Source organism: Branchiostoma floridae, chromosome 4 (assembly GCF_000003815.2).
Source record: "Branchiostoma floridae strain S238N-H82 chromosome 4, Bfl_VNyyK, whole genome shotgun sequence".
NCBI lineage: Eukaryota > Metazoa > Chordata > Leptocardii > Amphioxiformes > Branchiostomatidae > Branchiostoma > Branchiostoma floridae.
In genome coordinates this window covers 22689803-22715062 of record NC_049982.1, presented here as the reverse complement: position 1 = coordinate 22715062, position 25260 = coordinate 22689803, and the positions used below count along the sequence as shown (strand labels likewise).

General features: G+C 40.0%; 2 protein-coding genes across 24 annotated transcripts in view; one reads left to right on the top strand and one right to left on the bottom strand.

Moving 5' to 3' along the window:
* Window positions 1–5099, bottom strand: part of LOC118414226 — a 38877-nt gene extending 33778 nt beyond the window's left edge. The window contains exons 1-6 of one of the 2 annotated variants that reach the window (XM_035818115.1): window positions 4677–5085; window positions 4147–4179; window positions 3482–3535; window positions 3139–3218; window positions 2466–2652; window positions 1777–2215 (exon numbers count right to left, since the gene is read on the bottom strand). In XM_035818115.1, coding sequence (XP_035674008.1) covers window positions 2166–2215; window positions 2466–2652; window positions 3139–3218; window positions 3482–3535; window positions 4147–4179; window positions 4677–4770 — 498 coding nt within the window. In that variant the 5' untranslated portion in view covers window positions 4771–5085 and the 3' untranslated portion in view covers window positions 1777–2165. Of the gene's footprint in view, window positions 1–1776; window positions 2216–2465; window positions 2653–3138; window positions 3219–3481; window positions 3536–4146; window positions 4180–4676 lie in introns of those variants that run through there. The other variant, XM_035818116.1, reaches the window with a different exon arrangement.
* Window positions 5100–5324: 225 nt separating this feature from the next.
* LOC118413285 (metal transporter CNNM2-like) overlaps window positions 5325–25260 on the top strand; it is a 33054-nt gene continuing 13118 nt past the window's right edge. For 7 of the 22 annotated variants that reach the window (XM_035816557.1, XM_035816556.1, XM_035816555.1 and 4 more), the window contains exons 1-7: window positions 5325–6690; window positions 13732–13875; window positions 16603–16734; window positions 20340–20597; window positions 21886–21894; window positions 22668–22757; window positions 23552–23692. In XM_035816557.1, the coding sequence (XP_035672450.1) occupies window positions 5364–6690; window positions 13732–13875; window positions 16603–16734; window positions 20340–20597; window positions 21886–21894; window positions 22668–22757; window positions 23552–23692 (2101 nt within the window). In that variant the 5' untranslated portion in view covers window positions 5325–5363. The remainder of the gene's footprint in view (window positions 6691–13731; window positions 13876–16602; window positions 16735–20339; window positions 20598–21885; window positions 21895–22667; window positions 22758–23551; window positions 23693–25260) is intronic. The other 15 variants (XM_035816567.1, XM_035816570.1, XM_035816569.1 and 12 more) reach the window with 8 other exon arrangements.

Below are 25260 nucleotides of genomic sequence, written 5' to 3'. Positions count from 1 at the left end.
TTCAACCTTCAAAACCAAGGTATGACCAATGTATGACCAAGGTATGGCCAAGGTATGACCAAGGTATGACCAAGGTATGACCAAGGTATGACCAAGGTATGACAAAGGTGTAGCCAAGGTATGACCAAGGTATGGCCAAGGTATGACCAAGGTATGACCAAGGTATGACCAAGGTATGGCCAAGGTATACCCAAGGTATGACCAATGTACGACCAAGGTATGGCCAAGGTATGACCAAGGTATGACCAAGGTATAGCCAAGGTATGGCCAAGGTATGGCCAAGGTATGACCAAGGTATGGCCAAGGTATTACAAAGGTATGACCAAGGTATGACCAAGGTATGACGAAGGTTTGAGCAAGGTATGACCTAGGTATAACCAAGGTATGACCTAGGTATGACCAAGGTATGCCTAATGTATGGCCAAGGTATGACCAACGTATGGCCAAGGTATGGACAAGGTATGGCCAAGGTATGACCAAGGTATGACCAAGGTATGGCCAAGGTATGACCAAGGTATGACCAAGGTATGGCCAAGGTATGACCAAGGTATGACCAAGGTATGATCAAGGTATGACCAAGGTATGACCAAGGTATGACCAAGGTATGACCAACGTATGGCCAAGGTATGCCCAAGGTATGACCATGGTATAAACAAGGTATGGCCAAGGTATGAACCAAGGTATGACCAAGGTATGGCCAAGGTATGGCCAAGGTATGGCCAAGGTATGACCTAGGTATGGCCAAGGTATGACCAAGTTATGACCAAGGTATGGCCAAGGAATGGCCAAGGTATGGCCAAGGTATGACCATGGTGTGACCAAGGTATTGCCAAGGTATGACCAAGGTATGACCAAGGTATGACTAAGGTATGACCAAGGTATAGCCAAGGTATGACCAAGGTATGACCAAGGTATGGCCAAGGTATGGCCAAGGTATGGCCAAGGTATGGCCAAGGTATGGCCAAGGTATGGCCAAGGTATGACCAAGGTATGGCCAAGGTATGACCAAGGTATGACCAAGGTATGGCCAAGGTATGACCAAGGTGTGACCAAGGTATAGCCAAGGTATGAACAAGGTATGACCAAGGTATGACCAAGGTATGACCAAGGTATGCCCAAGGTATGACCAAGGTATGCCCAAGGTATGACCAAGGTATAGGTCTTCTGGCAGCATTTACCACAGTTAGACAGTCTGGGTGCCATTTTTGTATTTTTGTGACTTGCTACAGTAGATATGTATAGTATCTATGATACAAATTTCAATCATTTTTGGTGGTGTTGGTGTTAAGATTTAATCTGATTTTTGTTTAGTAGTGGTGTTTTGAAGAAATTGCCCATTGGAGTGTTGTCTGTTCAGAGTTATATTGTGTAGAAACAATATATCAAATTTCCTTTTCTTATATCATTGTGACCACACTGTGAAAAAAGTAATATCCTACATAACTGGGTTGTCCTCTACCCTAAGGGTTATTATTTCTAGAAATTCTCTCTATTTTTCTAGACAAACTCTCATAGCTATCTAACCTCTACTCTTCAAAGTATAGTGAGTACATTCAGTAATGTGCACATATCAATGTTGGTCTACCCAAGGAGTGATGCTTCAAACCAGTGTCGCTGTCCTTGGTGCTGAATAAGAAGTCAGGTAACCCAGGTGGTAATTTTAATGAAAACATGCTCTTTTTTGTCATATCATGTTTTCAGAATTTCAGTGTTTTGACTGCTTCAAAAGACCTATAAGCAAACTTAAGAAATGAATTCACAATAACAACAAAACAATTCGACAACAAAAAGAATGTAGTAATGTAATAGTGACATTCTTACAAAAGACACACTATATCATTATGTAATCAGTCACGTACTACAGTACATTGTATAACTGTAGCACTCTACGTATCAAAGTACATGTTATGTGCTCCTGATACATGTCAAATTAAAGATTAGGCTACAAGTATCAAAGTTTTATTGTACGTGTCACTGTTTTTCTTGTGATGACAAAATTCTTGGACCAAACATTTGGTTTTTAGTACATTATTTTTCATCTAATTTTCAAGAGATGTCACAAATTAATGTGAATTTAGCCTATTAATTATTGCAGTAAGGATGTTTTGAAGCCTTGTGTGGGAATGAAGATCCTTCAAGGATTTTCCCCCGTGTGGTCTTCTGTTCTACATCGGTTTGGGACAGCCGGCTACCGTGGTCTCAGTGTATTTCATATCTGAAAGAAATGATGTTGCAGAAATTAAACTCGAACAGTAAATTTACAAAATCTTTATGTCTAGATCTGTACCCTTGTAATGTCTGTACCCCCTGTAATGTCCGTACCCCCTGTGGTGTCCATACCCCCAGTAGTATCCACCTCCCTGTTGTGACTGTACCACTTGACTTTATCCCTTGACCATATCTTGACTTTTGGTGGTCTTGGGCAGTTTTGTATCTGAATAATATGACACATAATATTTACTTACTCAGGGCCTTCACAAATCCCACCAGGTTCTTGTAGTTCTGCCCGTCATCACAGTACGCCCCAGCGATCTGAGAGATGGAGAAGGCATGGAGAGTGGTGCCCAGGGGGTGGATGGACGGTTTCATGTCATCCGTCAGGACAAAGTTCAGGGTGTCATTGTAATGGTGCACCAACGTCATATGCACACCCTGTGGTGAGAAATGTTCTAAGTCTATGAGTCAGGTTTCCTTTTTTTTGTCCTTCCAAAGGGACGTTAAGACTTTGATCCCATATTTGGAGGAGCTTCAAGTATCAAACCTCCACTCGTGAAACAGACCTATTGAGAAGAGTAGGGGTGGCCCAGCGTGCTTGGCCAGAAAAAAATTGAGTGGCAAAGGACACATATTGCACCCTAAGCTATTGAAAGAGCTTTTCGTCTCTAATCATTAGAGGACAACATGTTTTGGTAATGGTAACACATGTAGAGAGAATATTGTACAAGGCTGTTTGGTACTACCCCCCAAGGACGAGACTTTGGACATAACAAAATGAATTTTCAAACTCTTACATTCTTATACAGATTGACTTCTTTCATGACCAAAGACATACCTTCTGTGAAATCAGGCCTGCAGAGGGTTATGGTGATACTATCTAATTAATATGAAGAAATATTTTGTTTATCCCATACAAAGTACCTGAAGGATGAAGGATGCTGAGATATTGTAAGGCCTCAGGTCATCACCTCCACTGTAGCTGTACCTGCCATCAGCGCCACCTAGCAGCCCATGATAGTACAACAACTTTGTTCACAAGTACAAATTGGAAGATGGAACCAGTTCAGAAGAGTCAACTAGTCTTCCTCATTGTAGATTAAACATTGCATTTACATGCCTTTGACAGCTTGGAGACTTGCCACTTTTACATTTTAAGTGCCATAGAAAGCAACCTTTCATCAAATAAACTGATCACGTCATTACATATTTTTGCACTTACAAGCAAATAGTAACAGCAACCTTGAGAATTACAGGCAGTACTTACCATTCTTGAGGTTCATCATGATCTTGTTATAGGCAGCTTGGCTGGTCACACCATCTATAAAGTGAGACATCAGGACTAAAATGTTGCTCCCATATATAGCATTGAATGTTTGATTGTCCATGATTTAAAGGCATGAAAATATGATGTAGAGTTTCAATGCATCACTTGGTACAAAATTTAATGCAGATTGAAACCCACACCAAATACAAATCTACACTGTTTATATACAGTTTAGTTACACAATTTATAAAAATAAGCTCCACATTGAATAATAATCTAAGCATTATCATACACCAAATGGAGGTTACTTTAGCATCTGGATATCATTTTCAAAACAGTCAGACTTTTCAGCTGGCATCAACTACCTTTCTTCAGAGACACAGAGCAGATAGTCCAATGTGAAGCAAAAGTTAAGTCAAGCGAAGGTTGATGCAAATGAGTCAATTAGCTCCTGTTGTTTGAGTACATGAGGTCTTGCGGGTGAGAGTGCAGGGTCCCAAGTGCAGGCCCCCTTTCCTGTTGAAGGTGTGGTTGTACATTCTCTCATATCATTTAATACCAGGATGTCTAACCTTCACTGATGATGGACTTCCTTTTTTTGTAGCAAAATGAAATTCTCTGAATGACACAAGAACAGCATGAAAGTATGCTCATGAGAATCTTACCCAAGTGAAAGGACAGAGAACAGCAGGCATTTCCTAGAGTTGAGAAGGAAAGAAAAAAGACATGATCCATTACCTACATATTTCATATCACAATGACACAAAACAAACATTTTAAGGATGCATGCATGCAAGTGACTTTTCCTCAGAGCGTTTTCTGTCATTTTCATCCCACGTAATTTGTAACCGAAACCGCAGAGCAGAAGTGGTACATTCGACATTAAGCGTAATTGATGCCTGAATTTAGCTTTGAGCAAAGCAATCGCTTACTGTTAAATTTAATGCAACTTTTAGTTGGTGCCATTCTGATATAATTTAGAGCACTGACTGATGGTAACCATGATGCAGGTTGGACCATCCCCCGTAAGGAATTATACATTAAACCTGCATGCTAGATTTGGTTAGTTAAGTGTAGCGGAGGAACTACAGCAGGGTAATCCAAATATTGAAACCTCCAATCCATCACTCCAGCTCAAATCGAATTAGCCTGACATGTAGTGCGTCAATCATTCTTTAAAATGGTGTCAAATTACCACATGTGCCACAGTCTTTCCTGTCACAGTCAGGAGGCTGACACCCCCACACTGCCACCAGTGTCACACACAGCAGAGCGACAGTCTTCTTCATGTTGGCGCCGCACAAACTAAGGAAGACTCTGATCTCTGGTACGGATCACATGCCCGTAATGTGAGCACCTAACCTGGACACGCCTCCTGGTGTTGTTGTTTACTGAGTTCAATGTCCGCAGTGTCAACGAACCTGTGTGGTAAACAGCAACAAACCGCACCAGCTTTTCGTTTAGCAATCAAGAGAAAACTGGAAACAAGAAATGTTGTGTTCCCAAGGACTAAAGTACATTTATCCTGCTAAAATTCCTAACATTTCTAAACACTTCTAAAAGTTCCCGCGGTTGTGAAACCCCCACGGAAAAAAATGACCTAGTTTTATCGATTTAGAATATTTCATTCTTCAGTGGAGTGACAATCTAGAACTATGACATATGGTCTAACTTATATTCCATGATAGAGATTTATAATTATAAGTAAAGCAAGTAATAACTATTAATAACGTGGAGTTATAAGCAGAGAGTTGTCGAAAAAGAAGTTTAAGTCTTGTTAATGGCTTAAGACTTTCATGATTCTCCCTAAAAATCATAACTTTGGATTAATCCTACCCAGCGTACCGTGCGCGAAGGTCACGTGGTTCTATGTTTTTCAAAGATGGTGGAAAGGACAGACGGGCTTCGGCCTTCGTTCCTGTTTATTCTCCTTTTCTGCGTCCAGACTGCGGTATTCGCTCAGCCCGAGGTCATCGGCCTGGCCCCCGTCGACCCCACGGCCACCACGGTCGACGGCAGGGCCCAGGTGGTGGCGGAACTGTCCACGAAGCTGCGAGTGTTCGGGTCGAACCTGACGCGCTCAACTTGGCTGTCCTTTGCGAAGAGACCCGACGTGAAGGGAGCACCGTGCAACGACTGGCGGAAATCGGAACCCTTCCCTCTCCTTCCAGAGGACTTCTCCGACACCGTGGCTCTTGTCAGCGTCACGGTCAAGTTGCTTGAGCAAGGTGAAGTGTACTTCTTATGCGTCAAAGTCGACGACGACCCGCTCGAACCTTGGTTTTACCAGGGGAACTCCACGTCCCTTCAGCTGGACACGAAAGCACAGGAAGTGGAGTCGACCCTCCTGCCTCTGTGGTTACAGGTAATCTTCATCATCATTCTCCTGTCATTATCCGGCCTCTTCAGTGGCCTGAACCTAGGCCTTATGGCACTGGATCCCACGGAGTTAAAGATCGTGCAAAATGTCGGGAACGAAAACGAGCGGGAATACGCGCGGAAGATAGCCCCCTTGAGAGCTCATGGCAACTTGTTACTGTGTACCCTGCTCCTGGGAAACGTGCTGGTGAACAACACGTTGACTATATTGCTTGATGACCTCTCATCTGGGCTTATAGCTGTGATAGGTGCGACCGCGGGGATCGTCATTTTTGGCGAGATCGTGCCCCAGTCGGTGTGCTCCCGCCATGGTCTCGCCGTTGGCGCGAGAACTATATGGATCACAAAGTTCTTCATGCTCCTGACGTTGCCTGTGGCATACCCCATCAGTAAGGTTCTGGACTGGGTGCTGGGGCAGGAGATCGGCACGGTGTACAGCCGAGAAAAGCTCCTGGAGCTGATGAAGATGCAGCACCAGTTTCAGGAGATCGAGAAACACGAGATCAACATCATCTCGGGCGCTCTGGAACTGCGCCAGAAAACCGTGACGGACATCATGACTCCGTCCGAACAGTGCTTCATGCTGGACATAGAAGCCATCCTGGACTTCGACACCATGTCGGAGATCATGAAACAGGGTTTTACGCGGATCCCGGTGTACGAGGGAGAGCGTGACAACATTACGGCCCTGCTGTTTGTGAAAGACCTGGCGTTCGTGGACCCCGACGACTGCACGCCGCTGAAGACCATCATCAAGTTCTACAATCATCAGCTAACGTGGACGTTTGCAGACACCACGCTAGATGTCATGTTGGAGGAATTTCGGAAAGGTACTAGTAGTAGTAGTATCCCTGTCATTCACATGCACTTCACACTACACTAATGAACAACGTACATACACACTGTACATCACTGTGTCATCTTAGGTGATTGGCACCCATCACACCTCACTCAGGTCGAACTGTACCTCGGGCAATACGGAATACCCTTTGTTGTATTCTATATTTACACACAGACACAGTGTTATGGACCAGTACTGTTATAGTTGCAGGATATACTTTCATAAAGCCCTTCATAGACTTTATCTCCACATTTACCACTTGTTCTCACCGTCTATTGATGCTTCTATTAATACATGAACAGTTACCCTTCTTTCTATTATTCTAATGAAGTAGTAAAATAAGTAACTTTTGTATCAGAAAACCAGGTGGTCATTGGCTGTTGGGTACCGGCTGCCGTGACATATCCACTCTAGCATTAATTGCAATGGTAGCAAGATGATCCATGTCAGGTCCAATTGGTCAAGTCAAGTTTTATCAGTCACTGAACAAGCCTGTTAATCTTTCTGTTTTGAGCACCTACTCTGCATTTCAGCTACAGCACAGGGCAATCCTTGTTGGAAACAAAAAAATTTGCTGCATGTCGAAAAGGGTGAACTTGCGCGCAAGAGTTCACTGTCAGTTGTGTGTATTCCACATTGGAATCTTGTACCATGGGTGTCCTGCGATACTTCCTAATCATGTGTGTGTGTAACGGCCGGCACTCACAATGATAGCGGGAGTTAAGGTTTAGGCGATTATTTCAGTGCGGAGCCATAATTTAGCAGTTCATCACTGAAAGAAAGGGATCTTCTATCAAACAGTTCGCTTTGAAAAGGTTTTAAAGTGCTTTTTTATTGAAAATTTTGCGGTCGAAGCTACCGGAAGTGTCAGCGAAACAACAACGTAGTCAGTGACTTGTATTTCTTATGCAAGTCGCATATTTGAATTTTCAATCACTTGGAAGCAGTATGCAAACAAAAAATGAAAGTTTGTTCAGTATGAAAGCGTGTAGCTAAATAAAACTGAGATCTTTACAGGTAGACTTTCCTGCGGGTGTGCTACCAGATTTCCGGGCGGTGTGTAAAACAGTCCCGATAGCGGCGTCCCGACAGCGGGAAATTTCACTGCTGACGCGAAAAGCGTAATTTACAGTGGGCCCAAAGTGGGCCGTATAATCTAAAGGGTGTGTGTTCACATGCCAAAGTTCATGGGCATTTGGCTGAGGTGGTTTTTTTAAGGAACAGGAACCCTGCCGCGTGCTGCCTGCCGTGGTAAAAGTAACAGAGTGTGTCTTGTACGGCCAATCCGGAAGTGCCTCGTCCCCCTCAGCTTAAGTTACCTTCGGCATCCGTGTGAACTCGCAGTCAGAGCGTTCAGCACCCACTCAGTGATCCCGAGTAGAATCCTTTGTCAACAACCCAGGCAGTTCAGCACGGGAGATTCAACAACAATTGCTTGGCCTACCGCCTATGAAAGTTGTGGGAAAAGCACATTTTTCATACCTCCAGGTATTTTCTTTCTCCTCTAGATCTCATGTGAAAAATGAGTATCTAGCTTGGGTCTTGGGATTTGTCTCAGGTAAGACATTAAGTGTCCATGTTTGAAGAGAGCCAAGCTTTAAGTATGTTAAAAAAGCTCACCACGCTTATTGAAACATTTAAAAACTATACTACACTTATCAAAAACAGTAAGAATCTTTTCCGATTCAAGTTGATCAAATCTTATACTAGTTAAACTTATAGTTAGCTTGTACATTAGCTGCACAAAACTGGTCCATTATGCCAGAAGGTGGTTTGCCATTATCAAAGACAAGTAAACAAACAAACAAACAAATGCAGCATTCAAAACAACCACCGAGTCATAGAAATATTTTTCAGATAGCAGACAAAATATAACTAAGATTCAGTTCTATAACTTAGTATAAGGTTCAAAGGATATAGATTATGTATGATGAATTCTATTACAGAATGATGTATTTGTAGCCCAGTACAATCCTCCCTGTACTTCCTGACCTTCCCATGGAATGGTTTGATCACATCGTCAGTGGGCTACATGTAGGTTTGTGTGACCTTAATGCAGCAATGATGACAATGGTTCATCTGCTCTCATCCGAGCTGGAGACCTTAATTATAGAGATGGTACAGGAGATGAATGCAGGGCTGGAAAAAAAATCATTTTGTGGAATTGGTAAACTTAGGAATTTTGATGCAAAGAAAACTTTTTGGGTGTGCAACACAAATGAGATAGACTGATAGAGTATCAGCAAATGGAGGAGAAAGAAAAAAAGAGCTCTCCAGCGTGCCAGTACATTTAGATTAATCCTGTTGCATGTCATAAAAATGTTTCAGTATCATAACTGTCTTACATGGTATATATCATATATGTAATTACATATGTCATGCAGATGTGTCCGAGTAGTTGAGTGGCAGGCGCAGGGTTTCGGGGTGGGGGGTGATATATTATATGGCTGACATGCCAGTGGTATGGACCTGGATTATAATCAAGTATTTGGTCTGTCACTAGTGTCAGCAAATACATCTGTAACCCTTCATTTTCAGTTGTCAGTTTGACTTCAAATCAAATGCTATGATAAGTTTACCATTGGCAAATTTACCTTTGTCACTTGAATTCTTATTATAGGGGCAAACTGGAATGGTCCCATGTTTTTCTCCTGTTAATCTCGATGTATTTATTTTGGAGCCAGACTGCAAATCTATTGGCCTGACGTATGATCATGAGTACAAATGTAGGGCAGTTACCATTGTTTTTAGCAAGTAGATCTTCTTTCAACAACGAACTTTGCCATGTATTTTGAGTCCTGCATTGCCAATATGTCCTTGAAGTAACACCAAGCATATTCAGGCGCTGAAGCAGAGGACGGCTGGATTAATTCATGACCAAACCTGTCAGTTATGTACACCTCCTCACATTACAGATGTCATGCTGTAATTAGATGGACATGTGTACAGCCCACAGACGAATTGTGTACCACCTTGACGTGTATGGTCCATGTACTGCCTCAATGATAGGAATATTAGCATCAGGCTTGATTTGATTTGCTCTTATTAATATTGGTATTCGAGTAGTCTCTTTTTACAATAATGTTAATCAAGTTTGCTCATTGTCACATGTACAATATGTATGTCTCCTATGTTTGCTTGCAACTAGCTGTTATTCTCTTATTTTGTACAACCAAAATATGATGCATAACAACTGTGTAGAATTGTGCATTTACTAGGTAAATAACTAGCACCTGTCTGATGCCTTGGTTTGCCTTTATCACCATATACCAGAGAATGTGCCCCAGGTAAAGTAATTCACAAGGCGGGATGATTTACACAAATTGCCCATAAAATGGGCAGAACTTACTAGAAGTGCTACAGAAGTGGTGGCTACAGTGGCCATAAATTGACTGTCCCTCCAGTAGGCTAAAACCTGAAACATTCATCCACTGACTAAGTGCTATGTAGTAGATAACACTTCAGGGATGACCTACCAGTACCACTTTTAAAAACTTACTGCCTGCTGTACATGTAGATCTTTAGTACTAAACACTGTCAGTTTTGAAAGTATGATTTACTGTAAATATGCATTTCATCTTCTTTCCCAAGCCTTTGTGTATCTTATACTTACCGCTTATCGGTCCCTTGACCGGGGATGGTCGTGGGGGCGCTTTGCTGCTGAGCACACTGCCTCCCTCCATCTCTCCCTGTCGTGTAACTTATACACAAGACTTGAAAGGTTCATTTCTGCATAAATTAGAGGAAGAAACAGTATTTCTATGTCAAAAATAAAGCAAATATTTGAAACAAGATTTTTTTTTCAAAAACAACAGAGGTTGTCAGAAGGGTTGGGGTTTTGTGCGCGTTAAAATTTGCGCGATAGAACTTGCGCGTTAAAAACCTGCGCATTAAAATATGCAAATTAGCTGATTCCCTCGGGATTTGAAAACTTTTTTGCTGTTTTGAACTTAAAAGCTTGAAGATGATAACACAAAATGATATTTTGTTGCATTCTAGAGTACAATATCCCTTTCTGTAAATATTCCAGGAGTTTTAAAGTGATTTATAAATGTTCAGTTTTAACGCGCAACAAAGGTTGACATTTGCATGTGAAACAATCTGCTTGAGAAAAGATGAAATGAAGCTTGTAGAATGGAGAAAAGCCTCAAGCAGTTATATTTTACAATACAAAACCTCACATTAGTGATTTTTCCATGTATTTGTGTCAAATTCAAGTGATTTTGAAATCTTCTAGATATGCAAATTAACCTATTCCCAAGGGACCTAAAAATTAGGAGCTTTTCATACCAAAAATTCTGGTAACAGATGGAAAATCATATAATGGGGTCACATTTTTCTTACTGAGAATTTATCAATGCACAACTTAATTTTTTAACGCGCAGATTTTTAACGCGCGCGCAGAAAACCCGTTCCCTGTCAGAAAGACAAAGCCTTGTGTACAATCAAGCCAATTATAAGAAAAATTTTACTACTGCAATTTTGTTAATTATCCATATTGCAACTTCACTTACACAACACCATAGAAGTCGTTTTGGTCAAAGAATCAGCTTCCATTCACCGCTGACAGTTTTGATCCACTAATCATGTCTCTAGCTTTGTAAGATTTTGAAGGATATTTCATTTTCCCATTGCCCATTGAAAAGAGTTTCGGCAAACAACGCTGACGTTATCAGAAAGAGAAAACCCCTTAATGTAATTGAGCCAAAGGTAAAAGAACTTCTGCACTTTTAAAACCAATTGTTGCCTGGTATTGCAACTTCCCACAATACCTACGTAAGAGGTTAATCCAAGTCATAGATCCGCTTTACATTCAAGTCGGATGCATACAAGGAAATGATACATGGGCCAAGACACAATTTTCACCAGAAACACACCACTTTCCATGCTTTTCAGCCATGTTAGTATTTCATGTCTTTCCGAAGCAGATTATGAGAAATGTGAACTCCCACCAGGGCCATCGAAACACTTTTGCCACTTTTTTTGCAGCACACTCCCATGGGACCCTGTCCGGAGTATGCACCATTCACACAACAATCAGCTATTGTGTTGTGAAACCTCAAATTAATATGAAAACTTGTTGCAATGATTGTTAATCTGCTAACTCACGGTGTCTGTCCTTGGTGCTGAATAGAGGTCATTTGGTTATTCTGAGGCTCTACTTGTTTTTTATCTGTCACTACCACTACCAGTAAATGGCTTCTCTCAAGGGCTTATGTGATTGAATGGATACGATACACACATGTATGAATGCTGCAAATTACATGAAAGTTAATTAAATATCAAGTACTGTAACAGTTAGGTATTATTTTCCAATACTACATTACATTAAAAATATAAGAAAAAGAACATCCCTCATTGCCACTATAGTCTTGAAGCTGTAAACGGAGATCTTGTGTATTGTAATTTCTTCAATACTCTTTGTAATCAGTTGTAAAAGAGCATTTTTAGGTGGAGTTCTCTAGTTGAGTCTTTCCATAGCTTTTGTACATGTCAGAAGAAGACTATAAGTTGTCCACCTGTGTTTCTAAAGAAGCTTCCTGTACTGACAGATGAGTGATGTAGCAGGACACGGCAGCATTTGCCTAACAGGTGTGTTTGACGTCAAGCGTATTGATCCACAGAGAAGGTGCCAAGAGCAGTTCTCCGGCACATCAAGGGAAAATGGCCTTTTCATTTACCACTGTTTGGCCATGTTAGTGAGGAGCTTTCTCTCTCTCTGTCAGGGACAACAGTTACTGAGTGTGGAAATGGTTGTTTTTGCCATAGTATATCATTAAGTTTTAGCTGATAACAGCTGGGTTTGCCACTTAATAATTACATTATTTCTTTAGTTTGAGGTAATATTGTAATTGAAATTCTCTTGCAGACTGTAGTCTTCTTTTTTTCAGGCATACTGGATACTAAGTGAATTTGCTAGCATACTGGATACTAAGTGAAATATTATTGAATGTAGGTGCTGGTAGTGTCAAGGACACTGACAATCATAAAGTCTCTTGGAATTAAACAATGAGGCCAGAGATTCAACATTCTGTAAGGATCAGAAACAGATTGTATGATACCTGCACTTGAAGGTTAAAGGTATCAAAATTGTATATTGTCGTGAGAATAGTTCTTTTCCCTGTGATCCCATGAGCCAGTGCATTATCCCTATCTCTATTTTGTTCCCTTTCTCACCCAAAATTGCTGTGCTTTCAACTTGACTGCATAGATCCTAGCTTCAGCTGAAAGCCTGTTGGTAATGGATACTAGTAGTTTGTCCCTAAATGACCTCTCCTCGAGCGTAGCACAAATACCACATTACCATTGAGTAAAATGAAAATGCCAATACATTTCCTTACAGTAGTATCATCTATGTTATATTGAAGGTTACAGTATGAAGCAAGGGGCTGTTTCTTTTGTGAAATAATCGGCCATAGCCACTAGTGTCAGCTTAAATGATAAAATAGAAGCTCAAACAGAAATCTTTTCATATTTATTCAAAATTTACTAAATTTAGAATGTGAAAGCAACAAACATGTCAAATACTGAGCATGCAGCTTTCTCTCTTTATTGGAAAATGAAATATTGGTATACGTTATAAGAATCAATATTGAAATTATGCTGCTTTTAAAAGTTGATTCTGATTTAATTCCTTTGTTTTGTTGCTATATAAGTATAAAGAATTGTTATAAAGACAAGATTAAAACATATCTAAAGGTGCATCTTACTAAATGTATTGAACTGATGCTGTTTTGTTTATGGGCAGGAAACCTACCTGAATCCTACAGCGTTATGTGGAAAGAAAGTCTTTGAAGGAAATGGGAGAAATGAAAAACAAGGCAATCAGACTTTACTGCAACCAACAGAACTTAAAGAGTACTTAGGGAATTGCTGTAAGGAAACACTCACAAACATGCACTTGCAACATTTGCACAGACACAAGCACACACACACATACATAAACAGATAAGCCTAGAACTAAACTTCAGTTCCCCATGAATGAAGCAAAATTACATGTATATTGATAAATTCTTGTGTATTTCTGCAGGTCATTCGCACATGGCGTTTGTTCAGCGCGTGAACAGCGAGGGGGAAGGAGACCCGTTCTACGAGATGATCGGTGTGGTCACGCTGGAAGACGTGATTGAAGAGATCATCAAGGCAGAGATTGTGGATGAAACCGACATCTACAGTGAGTACATGTGCATAAACCAGTCAAGACTTTCCAAAATTTAGACTCTTCTGTTGTAAAGGGGTTTCCCAAACCTATATATCTTTTTTCTCAAAGTCAAGGGCTACCATTGAAAAAATCAAGACCATAGCATGTAGTCTGATAGTGATGTACAGAATATGAGGTATATCAAAGCCGAAAGTTCTGCTGCAGTACCAAAGAAACCTGCTAATAGGGCCAAAATTCAAATTGAGCTTTGTTTTGCTGACATCTACCCACATACCAAATATTATTCAAATCCATTCACATCTTCTTGAGTTGTCAAGCTGAAACAAAATTCTCTAGAGGAGGCATTCATGCATTTTTAAGAATATGTAGGAATGCAGCTATCACTGACTGTTACAGCTATGTCCCTGATAATTCAAATCATGAACTTATATCTTCTGGTTTCCTCTGAAGCTTACATTTGACCTTGAAGGGTCCTTGACCTGACAGAATTATAGCTATAGATAGAAGACATTACAGTCATGATGGTAGCCATTGTTCAATGGCTGCACAATACCTCTCCCTTTGAAGTTGTGTACATGGTTGTGTACTCTGATGGATTGGCTGGAACCTCATGTATTATTCAAGTCAAGTTTGGCTTGCTGAGTGGAGCAGTTCGTCTGTAAACACTGCAGAGTAATCACCAGCATTGTTCTGCACTGTTGGCATTGTTACCGTGCTGCCTTGCTGAATCATTACCTACATAATGAAGACAAGTCACACTTTCAATGCAGAATGGAGGATATTTGGTGTGTTCAAGACACTAATAATGCCTATCATAAATATTAGACGAGAATTTTTGCTCAATTTGAATTGGTTGTTATAAACACAATACCTGACAAGTTAGTGGTGATCACATAAAGTTGCATATTAGGAGAGTTATTTTATAGTCTTTATGAAGATGCACTACATTATAGTACATGATTAGACTTTTATAGAGCTCTTATATAGGTAATGAAATAAAAGTAAAGTAGGACTAAGCATAGACTAATTTTGTGTGGCACATTGTTATTTATATCATTTGCATAATTTATGAAAAATCAATTGATGGGTACCTTGCACTGCTATTCTGTGCTTGTACAACAAACCTAAGCTACTTTTACGACTATACTTTTGACACTTAAGCTAATGTTGCTGCAGTATTGTTTTAACCTTGTCAACTTGTGCAGCACTCCAACTACAAGTCGTAATCCTTGAAGTGTAGAGGTCGTAGCACGACCAAGGGTCAAGTTCAAAATGCAGCAGTAATGACCCGTGAGTGTTTGTCATGGTCAGTGGAAATGCGTCAGTAAGGTGAGGCCATAAGCCTTGTACGTCATGACGCATTACCAACTTCTGCTGCAATGGACATTTTGCACTGTCTGCTTTCTTGGTCATGTTCATTGTACTATAGCCACTGCACTTAGGAAGCTTAAGCCATTATAAGTAATGACTGGAAGTATCTGTGTGTGTCAGTTACATATCATTAGGTTAGGAGTAGGATCTTGTGATTTGTGTTGTAGTGGTTTCCTGTAACATGGATGAGTTACACTTTGTGATGGGAGATCAGGGTGGGTCAAGTGCAGCAAGCAGTCAAATTTGTTCACCTGTCATCTTGTGTTCTACTGTAGATGCATTTGAGTTCGCTGGGATTTGATTGCGTGGCAGTGAGAAAATGGTTTTGTGCGCGGTGGTTTTGAGTTTGCGGTAGGGTTTTACGCAGCACTTCTTGATAAATCTGTCGTTGTTTAAAGATTGAGTCTGTTCAACTTGTGTTTTGTAATTATGATACTATTCAAGGTATATTCACAGTGCCTGCATGTATAGGACTTGTTCAGAAGATGAGTATATATACTATAAACATTCCATTCTGCAGAAAATATGACATTATTTGAATTCTTATATTACATTCCATTCCATTTTATGTTATGTTTTTTAAGGTAACTGATATATATTAGCGCTACATTTTGTATATCTATGGTAATATGAAAATGGATGAGGTCACCTTGGATTGTTACAAGATAGGGTTCTGAATGAGAGGTTGGTAATTAGATTATTCCAATTTTGAACACATGCATGTTGCCATCATGAATATGCAAATCATGTCTAAATTAACTGTCAGATTTTAACCTTCTCCCTCCCACCTAACTCCATAGCTAATATACATGTAAATTGGATGCCAAACTTGCCAAATAAGTCTCAAAAAAGAAATCTTCATACCCAGAAATTTTCCAGTTTTGTGACTGGTTTTTACAAATACTCTGGGCTTGTTAAACATCTGTCCAGAGTACGTTAATGAAGGTTATAATTAGATCTGTCCAGAGTGCTCTGTTCTGCTCTGTTTAAGTTTTTGTGTTCATTGAAACTGTATGTCTCTTATTTTTATGCTTTGCTAATTGTGTTTCATCGCTAACTATGTGTCTTTAGTGGGAAATACTCATTCTTGTGTAGGACTGTTTATGCATAGCCATAGCTGTAGGGTTGATGCGAATTCATCTCCAAGCAGATCTATGGGGTGCAAAGGCAGTGTCTAACTGGCCCAGTTGGGTACTGTTTAGGCCTTTGGAATCAGATACTGCCTCTGTCCCTGATAGATATGATGTGAATTATGATTTTAAAATGGTCAATATTGGCCAACGGATGCCATACAATCTGTCATCTATGTGCTATACCATGTGTGTTATCTATCTATGACTAACTGTTTTCTGTACGATGTTGTTTCAGTTGACAACAAGTTCCAGAATAAGGTTCCAAACCGTCGGGTGCTGCAAGATTTCTCAGCCTTCCGTCCAGCAGACGAGAAGCCCAAGATCTCCCCTCAGCTCATGCTGGCATCATTCCAGTACATGGCTACATGTAAGTCACATCATACCAGTACATGGCTACATGTAAGTCACATCATTCCAGTACATGGCTACATGTAAGTCACATCATTCCAGTACATGGCTACATGTAAGTCACATCATACCAGTACATGGCTACATGTACATTTTTTTGTAATGTAGTAAGTCACATCATTCCAGTACATGGCTACATGTAAGTCACATCATCCCAGTACATGGCTACATGTAAGTCACATCATCCCAGTACATGGCTACATGTAAGTCACATCATTCCAGTACATGGCTACATGTAAGTCACATCATTCCAGTACATGGCTACATGTACATTTTTTTGTAATGTAGTTACATGGCTACATGTAAGTCACATCATTCCAGTACATGGCTACTTGTAAGTCACATCATTCTAGTACATGGCTACTTGTAAGTCACATCATTCCAGTACATGGCTACATGTAAGTCACTTCATACCAGTACATGGCTACATGTAAGTCACATCATACCAGTACATGGCTACATGTAAGTCACTTCATACCAGTACATGGCTACATGTAAGTCACATCATACCAGTACATGGCTACATGTAAGTCACATCATACCAGTACATGGCTACATGTGAGTCAACTATACCTCACATCATACCAGTACATGTAGAATGTGTGGTGGTTTGTATTACAGTTAAATGTGTACAATGATTAAAAGCCTTTCACATGTGATAAAAATGAACTCGAAGTCGAACTCTCTCACAATGGTCAAAGTGACTTTGTTGGTTTGAAGCATGTCTTGATGTATGAAAAATAACGTTGTATTGATTTAATCTGCTTATCATGGAGTTTCCCAAACATCTGGCAATCAGCTTGGGAATTGCTCAAAGGGGAATAAAGGTCAAAATCAATGAAACAGTCTGCCGGGGTCCATGATATACAATCATGAAATACAATAATGGAAAACGATCAAACACAGGCCTCTTTGTATGTGCAGGTGGACTGGTTATATTATTATGTGAATGAAATGCAATCATGTACAAATTTAGTATTTTGATTGTATGATAGCTGTTAACGTTTTAAATTTTTTATAGACAAATTTCTTTATTTCTATTCCTCGACATGAATCTTTATTGAGCCTTCAGTTACAATAACTGATTTCCAAAGGAGCCCTGAAGATATTTAGGACAAGTCATTTGCCAGTGGTATTTCAGCGATGTAAAATTGAACCTGACAAACAAAGTATTTTACCAAACACCTGCACCAGACACGTTATACCTGAACCTTTCATTCATTTCACTTGTTTATTTTACCACTCACGGATAATCAGGGCTCTAGCCACGACATAGCGTAGTGGTCCTCATGTTAGGGTATTGGTCACAAATTCTAGCGTTGTGGCCTGTTCGCAAAAAATGTGCTACCTAGCTACAAACCCTGATAATACACATGCGGATAATACACACTCACAGCACACATGTAGCCGTTTTTCAGGAGTTCCTGAAAGTCAGTGTCCCTAAATACGATGATCAGAAAACCCAGTCTTTTTGGACTCATCTTTGACATCCTGTCCCAGTCTCAGACACTCTGTGTTTTATATTTAGTAACAACTATAATCAACTCAGCGGGGTAATTTCACAGATTACAATGTTTATGATAATTATTATAAACCATGCTACAGGATATATGTCTTGGTAGCCAAGAGAAAAGAATTTGGTCATTCATTATTTGGGCCCATCAAGATAGCGAAGAACTGGCCTTAATACATCAAGTTAGCAAGGATGACAAGAAGCTATAGTATATGTAAATTTACAGTTACAAGGCAATCATTAATGACAGGTGTCACTCCATTACGTGATCAAACTTCCTCGTAGTACTACTCATCTAGTCCCAGTTTGACAATTGTTAGGTACTTTCCATGAAGAAAACATTTAAAAGGAAATATGAACGTAAATGTATACATCTGTTGTAATCTGTTGCTGACCTATAGCTAGCAGTTATGATGGAAAATGTATGTCATAACTTCAGATGCTAGATCCTCGTCTGCATTATAATAGAAATCATCTTTTCCCACATCAAACAGCCTCTTCCATCATCTAATATCATTTCCATTAGTTTTGCAATGGTATGAAGTCTATGCATAAGTTGGATTATGAAATATCAGTATCTGATATCCAATCTATGAAATGGACATCTTGGCACATGTCCAGTTCTATCTTAAGGTCATTTATATAAAGGAGACAGCACTCATTTACATGTAACTGTAGTATTATTGTGTTGAAAGTCATCTTTGTATCACCATCATGGAGGTTACCGCTGCATAAATGAGGTATCATGATTACAGCAAATGAAAAAGCCATGCCGGGAGTCATAGCTGAGTTAATTGTGCTGCATGAACTGATGTAATTTTGATATCAGAGGCACCATGTCAGAATTGATTTGGAAGCAGACCTGATCAGTATTCCGTGACCTATCTCTGTCATGAATGGATAGACATACGTGTGTGTGCGGTTATTATCCATTTCAGTACAATAGTTAGGCTTGAATTGTGTTGGATGATTTGCCGTAAGTGATCAAGATTGAGCCGGCAGGATAGTGGAGTGTGAATTTAGACACTATAACAGGTAAATGCTGCAGTGGAAAACACTGCAGCTAGGTGTCGCTGCTGTACATGTGTAGTGTAAAAAATTTATATCCCCCCATCATGGTTCATGACTGAAGTCTGAAACAGATTTTCTCATCCATAGGTCTCCTTTATCTAACAGACTGATAACCACTGTCAGCTTCTAGTCTAAGGCCACACCAACTTTCATCCTGGTTCTCTGGTCTTGAGCTGATTGGTGTCTTGTTGTCCAGGCGATTAGACCAAGTTTGACTGTAGAAATTAGTAGAAATGACTATCAAGTTCTACTCTTCTTTGCTCTTGGTATTTCTTTGGACCAGTAAGCCCCCAAATCTGAGAACTCTTGCCAATATAATCCTTTTATTTTCTATTCTTTCCACAGTGACTCTAGTCCAATCATTTTTTTGAGGTCTGCATTTGGCGCTATTTGGGGTAAAAATTGGTTTTGCACTCTGGTAAATCACACTAGTACCCAATCCTATAGGGGACTGATAAAATCTGGTACATGTATATGTGAACAGATGGTCACTATAGATAGGATTCTTATCAGAAAATTCATTTGTCAATAGGAAATATAATCAAACCAAAAGATCTAGAGGTCACATTATTGGAAATTACAGGTTAAACATATCACAAGATATCCAATGGTCCTAACATGTGTTTATTGTTGTCCCTAGCGATCGACCTGTTCAAGCCAGGGCTGATCTCAGAAACTGTGCTGCGGAAATTACAGGTTAAACACATCACAAGATATCCAATGGTCCTAACATGCGTATATTGTTGATCCCAGCGATCGACCTGTTCAAGCCAGAGCTGATCTCAGAAACAGTGGTACGGAAATTACAGGTTAAACACATCACGAGATATCCAATGGTCCTAACATGGGTATATTGTTGATCCCAGCGATCGACCTGTTCAAGCCAGGGCTGATCTCAGAAACAGTGGTACGGAAATTACAGGTTAAACACATCACGAGATATCCAATGGACCTAAAATGTGTATATCGTTGATCCCCAGCGATCGATCTTTTCAAGCCGGAGCTGATCTCAGAGACCGTCCTGCGGCGGCTGCTCCAGCAGGATGTTGTAGTGGACCTGAAGCTGAAGGTGGAGCAGAAGGACTCCACCTCCAACAACATCTACACCAACGGCAAGCCGGCAGACTACTTCGTGCTGATCCTGCAGGGCCGAGTGGAGGTACGGGCGGGGAAGGAGGGGCTCACCTATGAGACGGGGCCCTTTACGCATTTCGGCGAGGCCGCCATTGTTGCTTCTGGTAAGTACATGAATGCATGCTGGGTTAGATAATGCAGTACTGTCTAGTAAATTAACTGCAATACCTATGTACAAGAAGGCACAATGTCTTATCATTTGACTGATTAATGTACCAATTGACTGGTTAATTGATTGATTGATTGATTGAAAATTTATACATTTTAAGGTAATCCATGCTTCTACGTAGATTGGTACTGATTGAATATGTACGGATGGATGTAACGCTAGTTCACCTTTATCCGCGGGGTAACCTACATTCGTAGTTTTCAAAAACAGGCGCGTTTAGTGATAGCAAGTCGACGGACAGTGGTTTGAAACTGAAATACCAGGTATTGTAAAATTATCGCTGTTTGAAACCACCGTCCGCCGACTTGATTTACCTAAATGCCCTGTTTTAAGAACAACAGATGTAGGTTACCCTATGGATAAAGGTGAATCGGTGTTACATATACATGTAGACAAGTACCTGTTGTTACATGATTGTACATTTCTTCCAGTGTTGAAGCTTCTACCTGAAGTTATAGATAGATTTCAGATCCTCTAATTTGTTAACAATAAACACATGCTCATGGTTATGGATTATAGGATTCCATTCTAGACTACCTCCAGTACACTCCTCTGATTGCTTACCTGTATAAGATAATCTGGCACTGGTTAATAGCCAATCACTAACATCTTGACCATTGAAAATTTGCCTGGAAGAAAAGCCAGACCTGTGATTTGTTCCTTGTCAAATGGTCCTCTGTAATGGCTCTGTATCAAGTGTGGAATAGGCAGTTGGAAGCTGGAGCACACTGCTCAGGAGAAGTATTCGATACCTGAGCTAATGAATGACTTAAGGGCCTAATGTATAACTGGTATCAGGTACCAGACTATTGTACAGGGATGTGAACAGACTGGATCTATATTGGGATGTACTGGAAATGCCTTTAAGTTTGCAAGGATTTAAATTCGTGGTAGGAAATGAAGATGGAATGTTTGCGTTGGTTTTGAGTTTGCTGTATATATAGTACAATGTAAACTGTTCAGTAACGAAAACAGCAGTTTCAATTTTGCAGTGAAGCGGTCACAACAGCGTGAACATATTTAACCAATGCAAAAATGTTGAAAATTACAGCACTCTATTTGATTGATCTTATGAATGCAAATGTACATGTGTTATACATTTGTATATGAGATTCAGTGTACATCAATATTATGTAAGCAAACCTAGAATAAGAAACAGTTAATTATACACTTTCTATAATAACATTCTTTTTTCCTTTATAATTCCTGCTTACCTTACCCAGAGCATACAGGTATGTTACATGTGGAATTTGATATGGGTTTTGTACAATGTCAGTACATCACCCAGTTATAACAGACATTTGCTTTAGGTAGATAATACGATTGATGATATTTTGTGTTCCCTTACACATTTTTGTTGTCCTAGACATTTGCATTGTGTACATGCATGTATGTCGTGTCTCATGTAACAGAAACTTTCATGCCTTTTTTGCACGATAAAAATCAATTTTTGATATATAATCAAATAGAATACAACACGGTGTGTTCTGTATCACCCGAGGTACCAGCCCGACCGCGGGTAGGATTGACCTGTGGGAGGGCTGGGACCGAGGATGATGCAGAATGCACTGTTGTATTTTGTTTATGTCATACCCATCTAAGAAAAATGCGAAATGCAACAGAAGTTGAGAAAATTTGGTGCCCTCGACAAAAAAGGTTACAAGTTACAACAGCAATTCCAACGTCAGCATCAGCAACGACCATACCGCACTCGATGTGCACAGAGTATGTTCGAATTATTCGATGGAAGGCTTTTTATCATCCGGCTTTTTATCATCCGGTCTGGAACACATGTGTCGAACGTTATCGCGGCCCTGGTATGACATAGATAATTAGCAAACTGTCCTTCCACTGTTTTATCATTTATACTCAGTAGCCCGTGTTGTGCTTGTGCCCATGTTATCTGAGATAGTATAGAAGAGTATACAAGTGTATGGTACAAATTGTTCTGAATGACAGTAGTCATAGTGTCCATGTGTGCCCCTGTATTGTGCCATGCTGCCAGGCAACACGCCCAGCCCAGAAACGCCTGCTGACAGAAGCATAGCTAGTTGTCCCGCTGGTATCAATAAGTGTTTGTTCCAACACAACGCAGGTACAGTGGCCCATGTGTACATTAACTTTCCCCAATTTTTGGTATTTTTTTTGTGGAGGGGGGTGTTCCTGACATTTTTTGTGCCAAGGATTACTGTATCTATAAGAAAGGAGCATGCTTTTGTTTCTTTGATTTGAGAGTACCTGCATGGCATTGTGTACCATTTGTATCTGCTGCATGTATATATCCATTAACATCTGTAATAATTACATATACATGTCTACTATTCCTCACGTTAGCAGAAATGTAGTTATTCTTTGGGTTGGAGGAGACTTATTTTTAAATATGATAGCTACATGTACATGTAAATGTAGTCTGGCGGTCATGACCTTGTTTTATATCCATGTATAGAAAAGGCAGTTAAAGAGAACTACCAGTATGATAGTGCAATCAAGCTGTTATTGTGTTAGTCAGTGCACCCCATACAGCTATTCAGCATGATTTAATCCCAAATTTAACACAGATAACAAAGTTCCTTGTATGCCACCAATTAGTTATTAGCCAATGTGTTGGTGACCATCTGTCATCTTCTTCAGGGCAGTTCTGACAGCTTCTTTGCACTGCAGCTACATGTATATGTCGGTGTCTCTGCTTTTGTATAGTGTCCCTGCAGTCACAAACATGACTGAGGAAGGTGACAAACGGTTGCCAAAATATTATTGGTTATGTGGTTACGAAGAACCTTGACGTTATCCAGGGATTTACCTAGCTGGTGGAAATGTTCACAGATCCGTTTCTAACATCTCTGACAGCACTCTTTTTTTTGACCCACCAATGTCCTGTCCTTCCTGTAGAGCGGGAAACCTCACCTAAAAGTGCTGCATGTCTCCGTAAACAACAACAACAACAACAATCTGCACCTTCCACCACTAACAACAACAAACCCTCTCCTGGCACTGTCTCTGGGCAGTCTAACACCACTCCGCAGCACCAAGGTAGTACAGCCTCTCTCTCACACAGGTGTCGCACTGTGCTGTGCAGTGATTGGTCAGCTCCATTCCACCCAACATTTCACTTTCTCGTCTGTCTGTTCTCTATACAGTCAAAACTGCACAAGAAGATCACTCAGTGGATCCATAAAATCTAGTCTACATGTGTGTGAACAGGTAGTCATTATAGAGTCCGTAATGCTTTGGAAAAATAATGTAACAGACAACCAAAAAGTAGTCACAATGGCCAGGATGTCCTTACGTAGAGGTGGTCACTTGTGCAGATTTGACACTGTATAAACTTTGATTTTTCTTTACCTTAATTTCTGGATTTTGAGATAGGCCACACATATCTTCATATCACAACCATGTTGAAATCTGTTGGCATCATAATACATAAAGTTTGGATGATGAATGGGGATGCATGCAAGGCATTAAGGCCTGGGAAAATTAACGCTGTATTTCTATTTACAGCCATGAAAAAAATGAGGGTTAGCATGTAGGGATTCTCTTTCTTTTCTTTTTGTTAGATTTCAGCTGAAGCGAGCCATCAAATACAGTTTTGTAATGGTGAAATGCATCAGGACACTGGCATTTTTAACATCACAGGGCTCCAGACTAACTTTTTGGCCTAGGAGCACTGTGCTCCTAACCTCTAAAACTTAGGAGCACCAGCAAAAATCTAGGAGCACCAATATAAAAATTGGTTGTAGAAGCAAAAAATCTAATAATCATTGTTGATAACCTGGAATAGCATATTTCAATACAGTAATATAAAAGTGAGGTGAATATAAAAGAAAAAACAATCTTGCTTTAAATATGGTGAAAGGCCTACATTGATGTGGTGGTTCTTGGGGATAGGAGGACAAATCACATAATTTTTTTGCTACAGACGGCTGCTTTATTCAGACTTGACTCTTGTACCTCCAGCCTTGTCAGGCATGACAGTCACTGTTGACAAACAAGTTTTAAATGCCGAAAAAATAAGTTAATCAAACTTGCAACATAAGGATTATCAAAAAACTGGCACGGAACGATATGATCTGATGATCAAAATGAATTCAATACTGAAACCAAGTTACACAGACAAAAAAGTAATTATGCCTTCTTATTGTAAGAACAATAGAAAAATAACTGATTAATCCCAAATTACCATTTAAATTTAAAAAAAAAAACACAAATAAGTATAAAAGTACAAGTGTGTGACAAAATGGGTGAAATTGAACTGAAAATAGAAATAGTGCAGGCCGCTCTCCAACACCAAGATTGTACCTCAAGAATGTTTTCTTTCCACCCTACCATTTTTTTTATAAATGCCTACTTGTTCACTGTCACAGGGCTGCAACATTGTTGTCTAAAAAGTCATGTTACATAAGTTTTGTTACTGCCTACTGGACCTCCACTTACCGTGCTGTCATAGCATATCATACCATACCATACTATACCAAGGAGGTTATTTCCTATACATGAAATCTCCTTGGCCAAACCAATATATATATATATATCATGTATAGTCTCAAATTTCCCTATCTGTTTGGACAAAGGGAATGAATAAAAGTCCAGTAGAAATACAT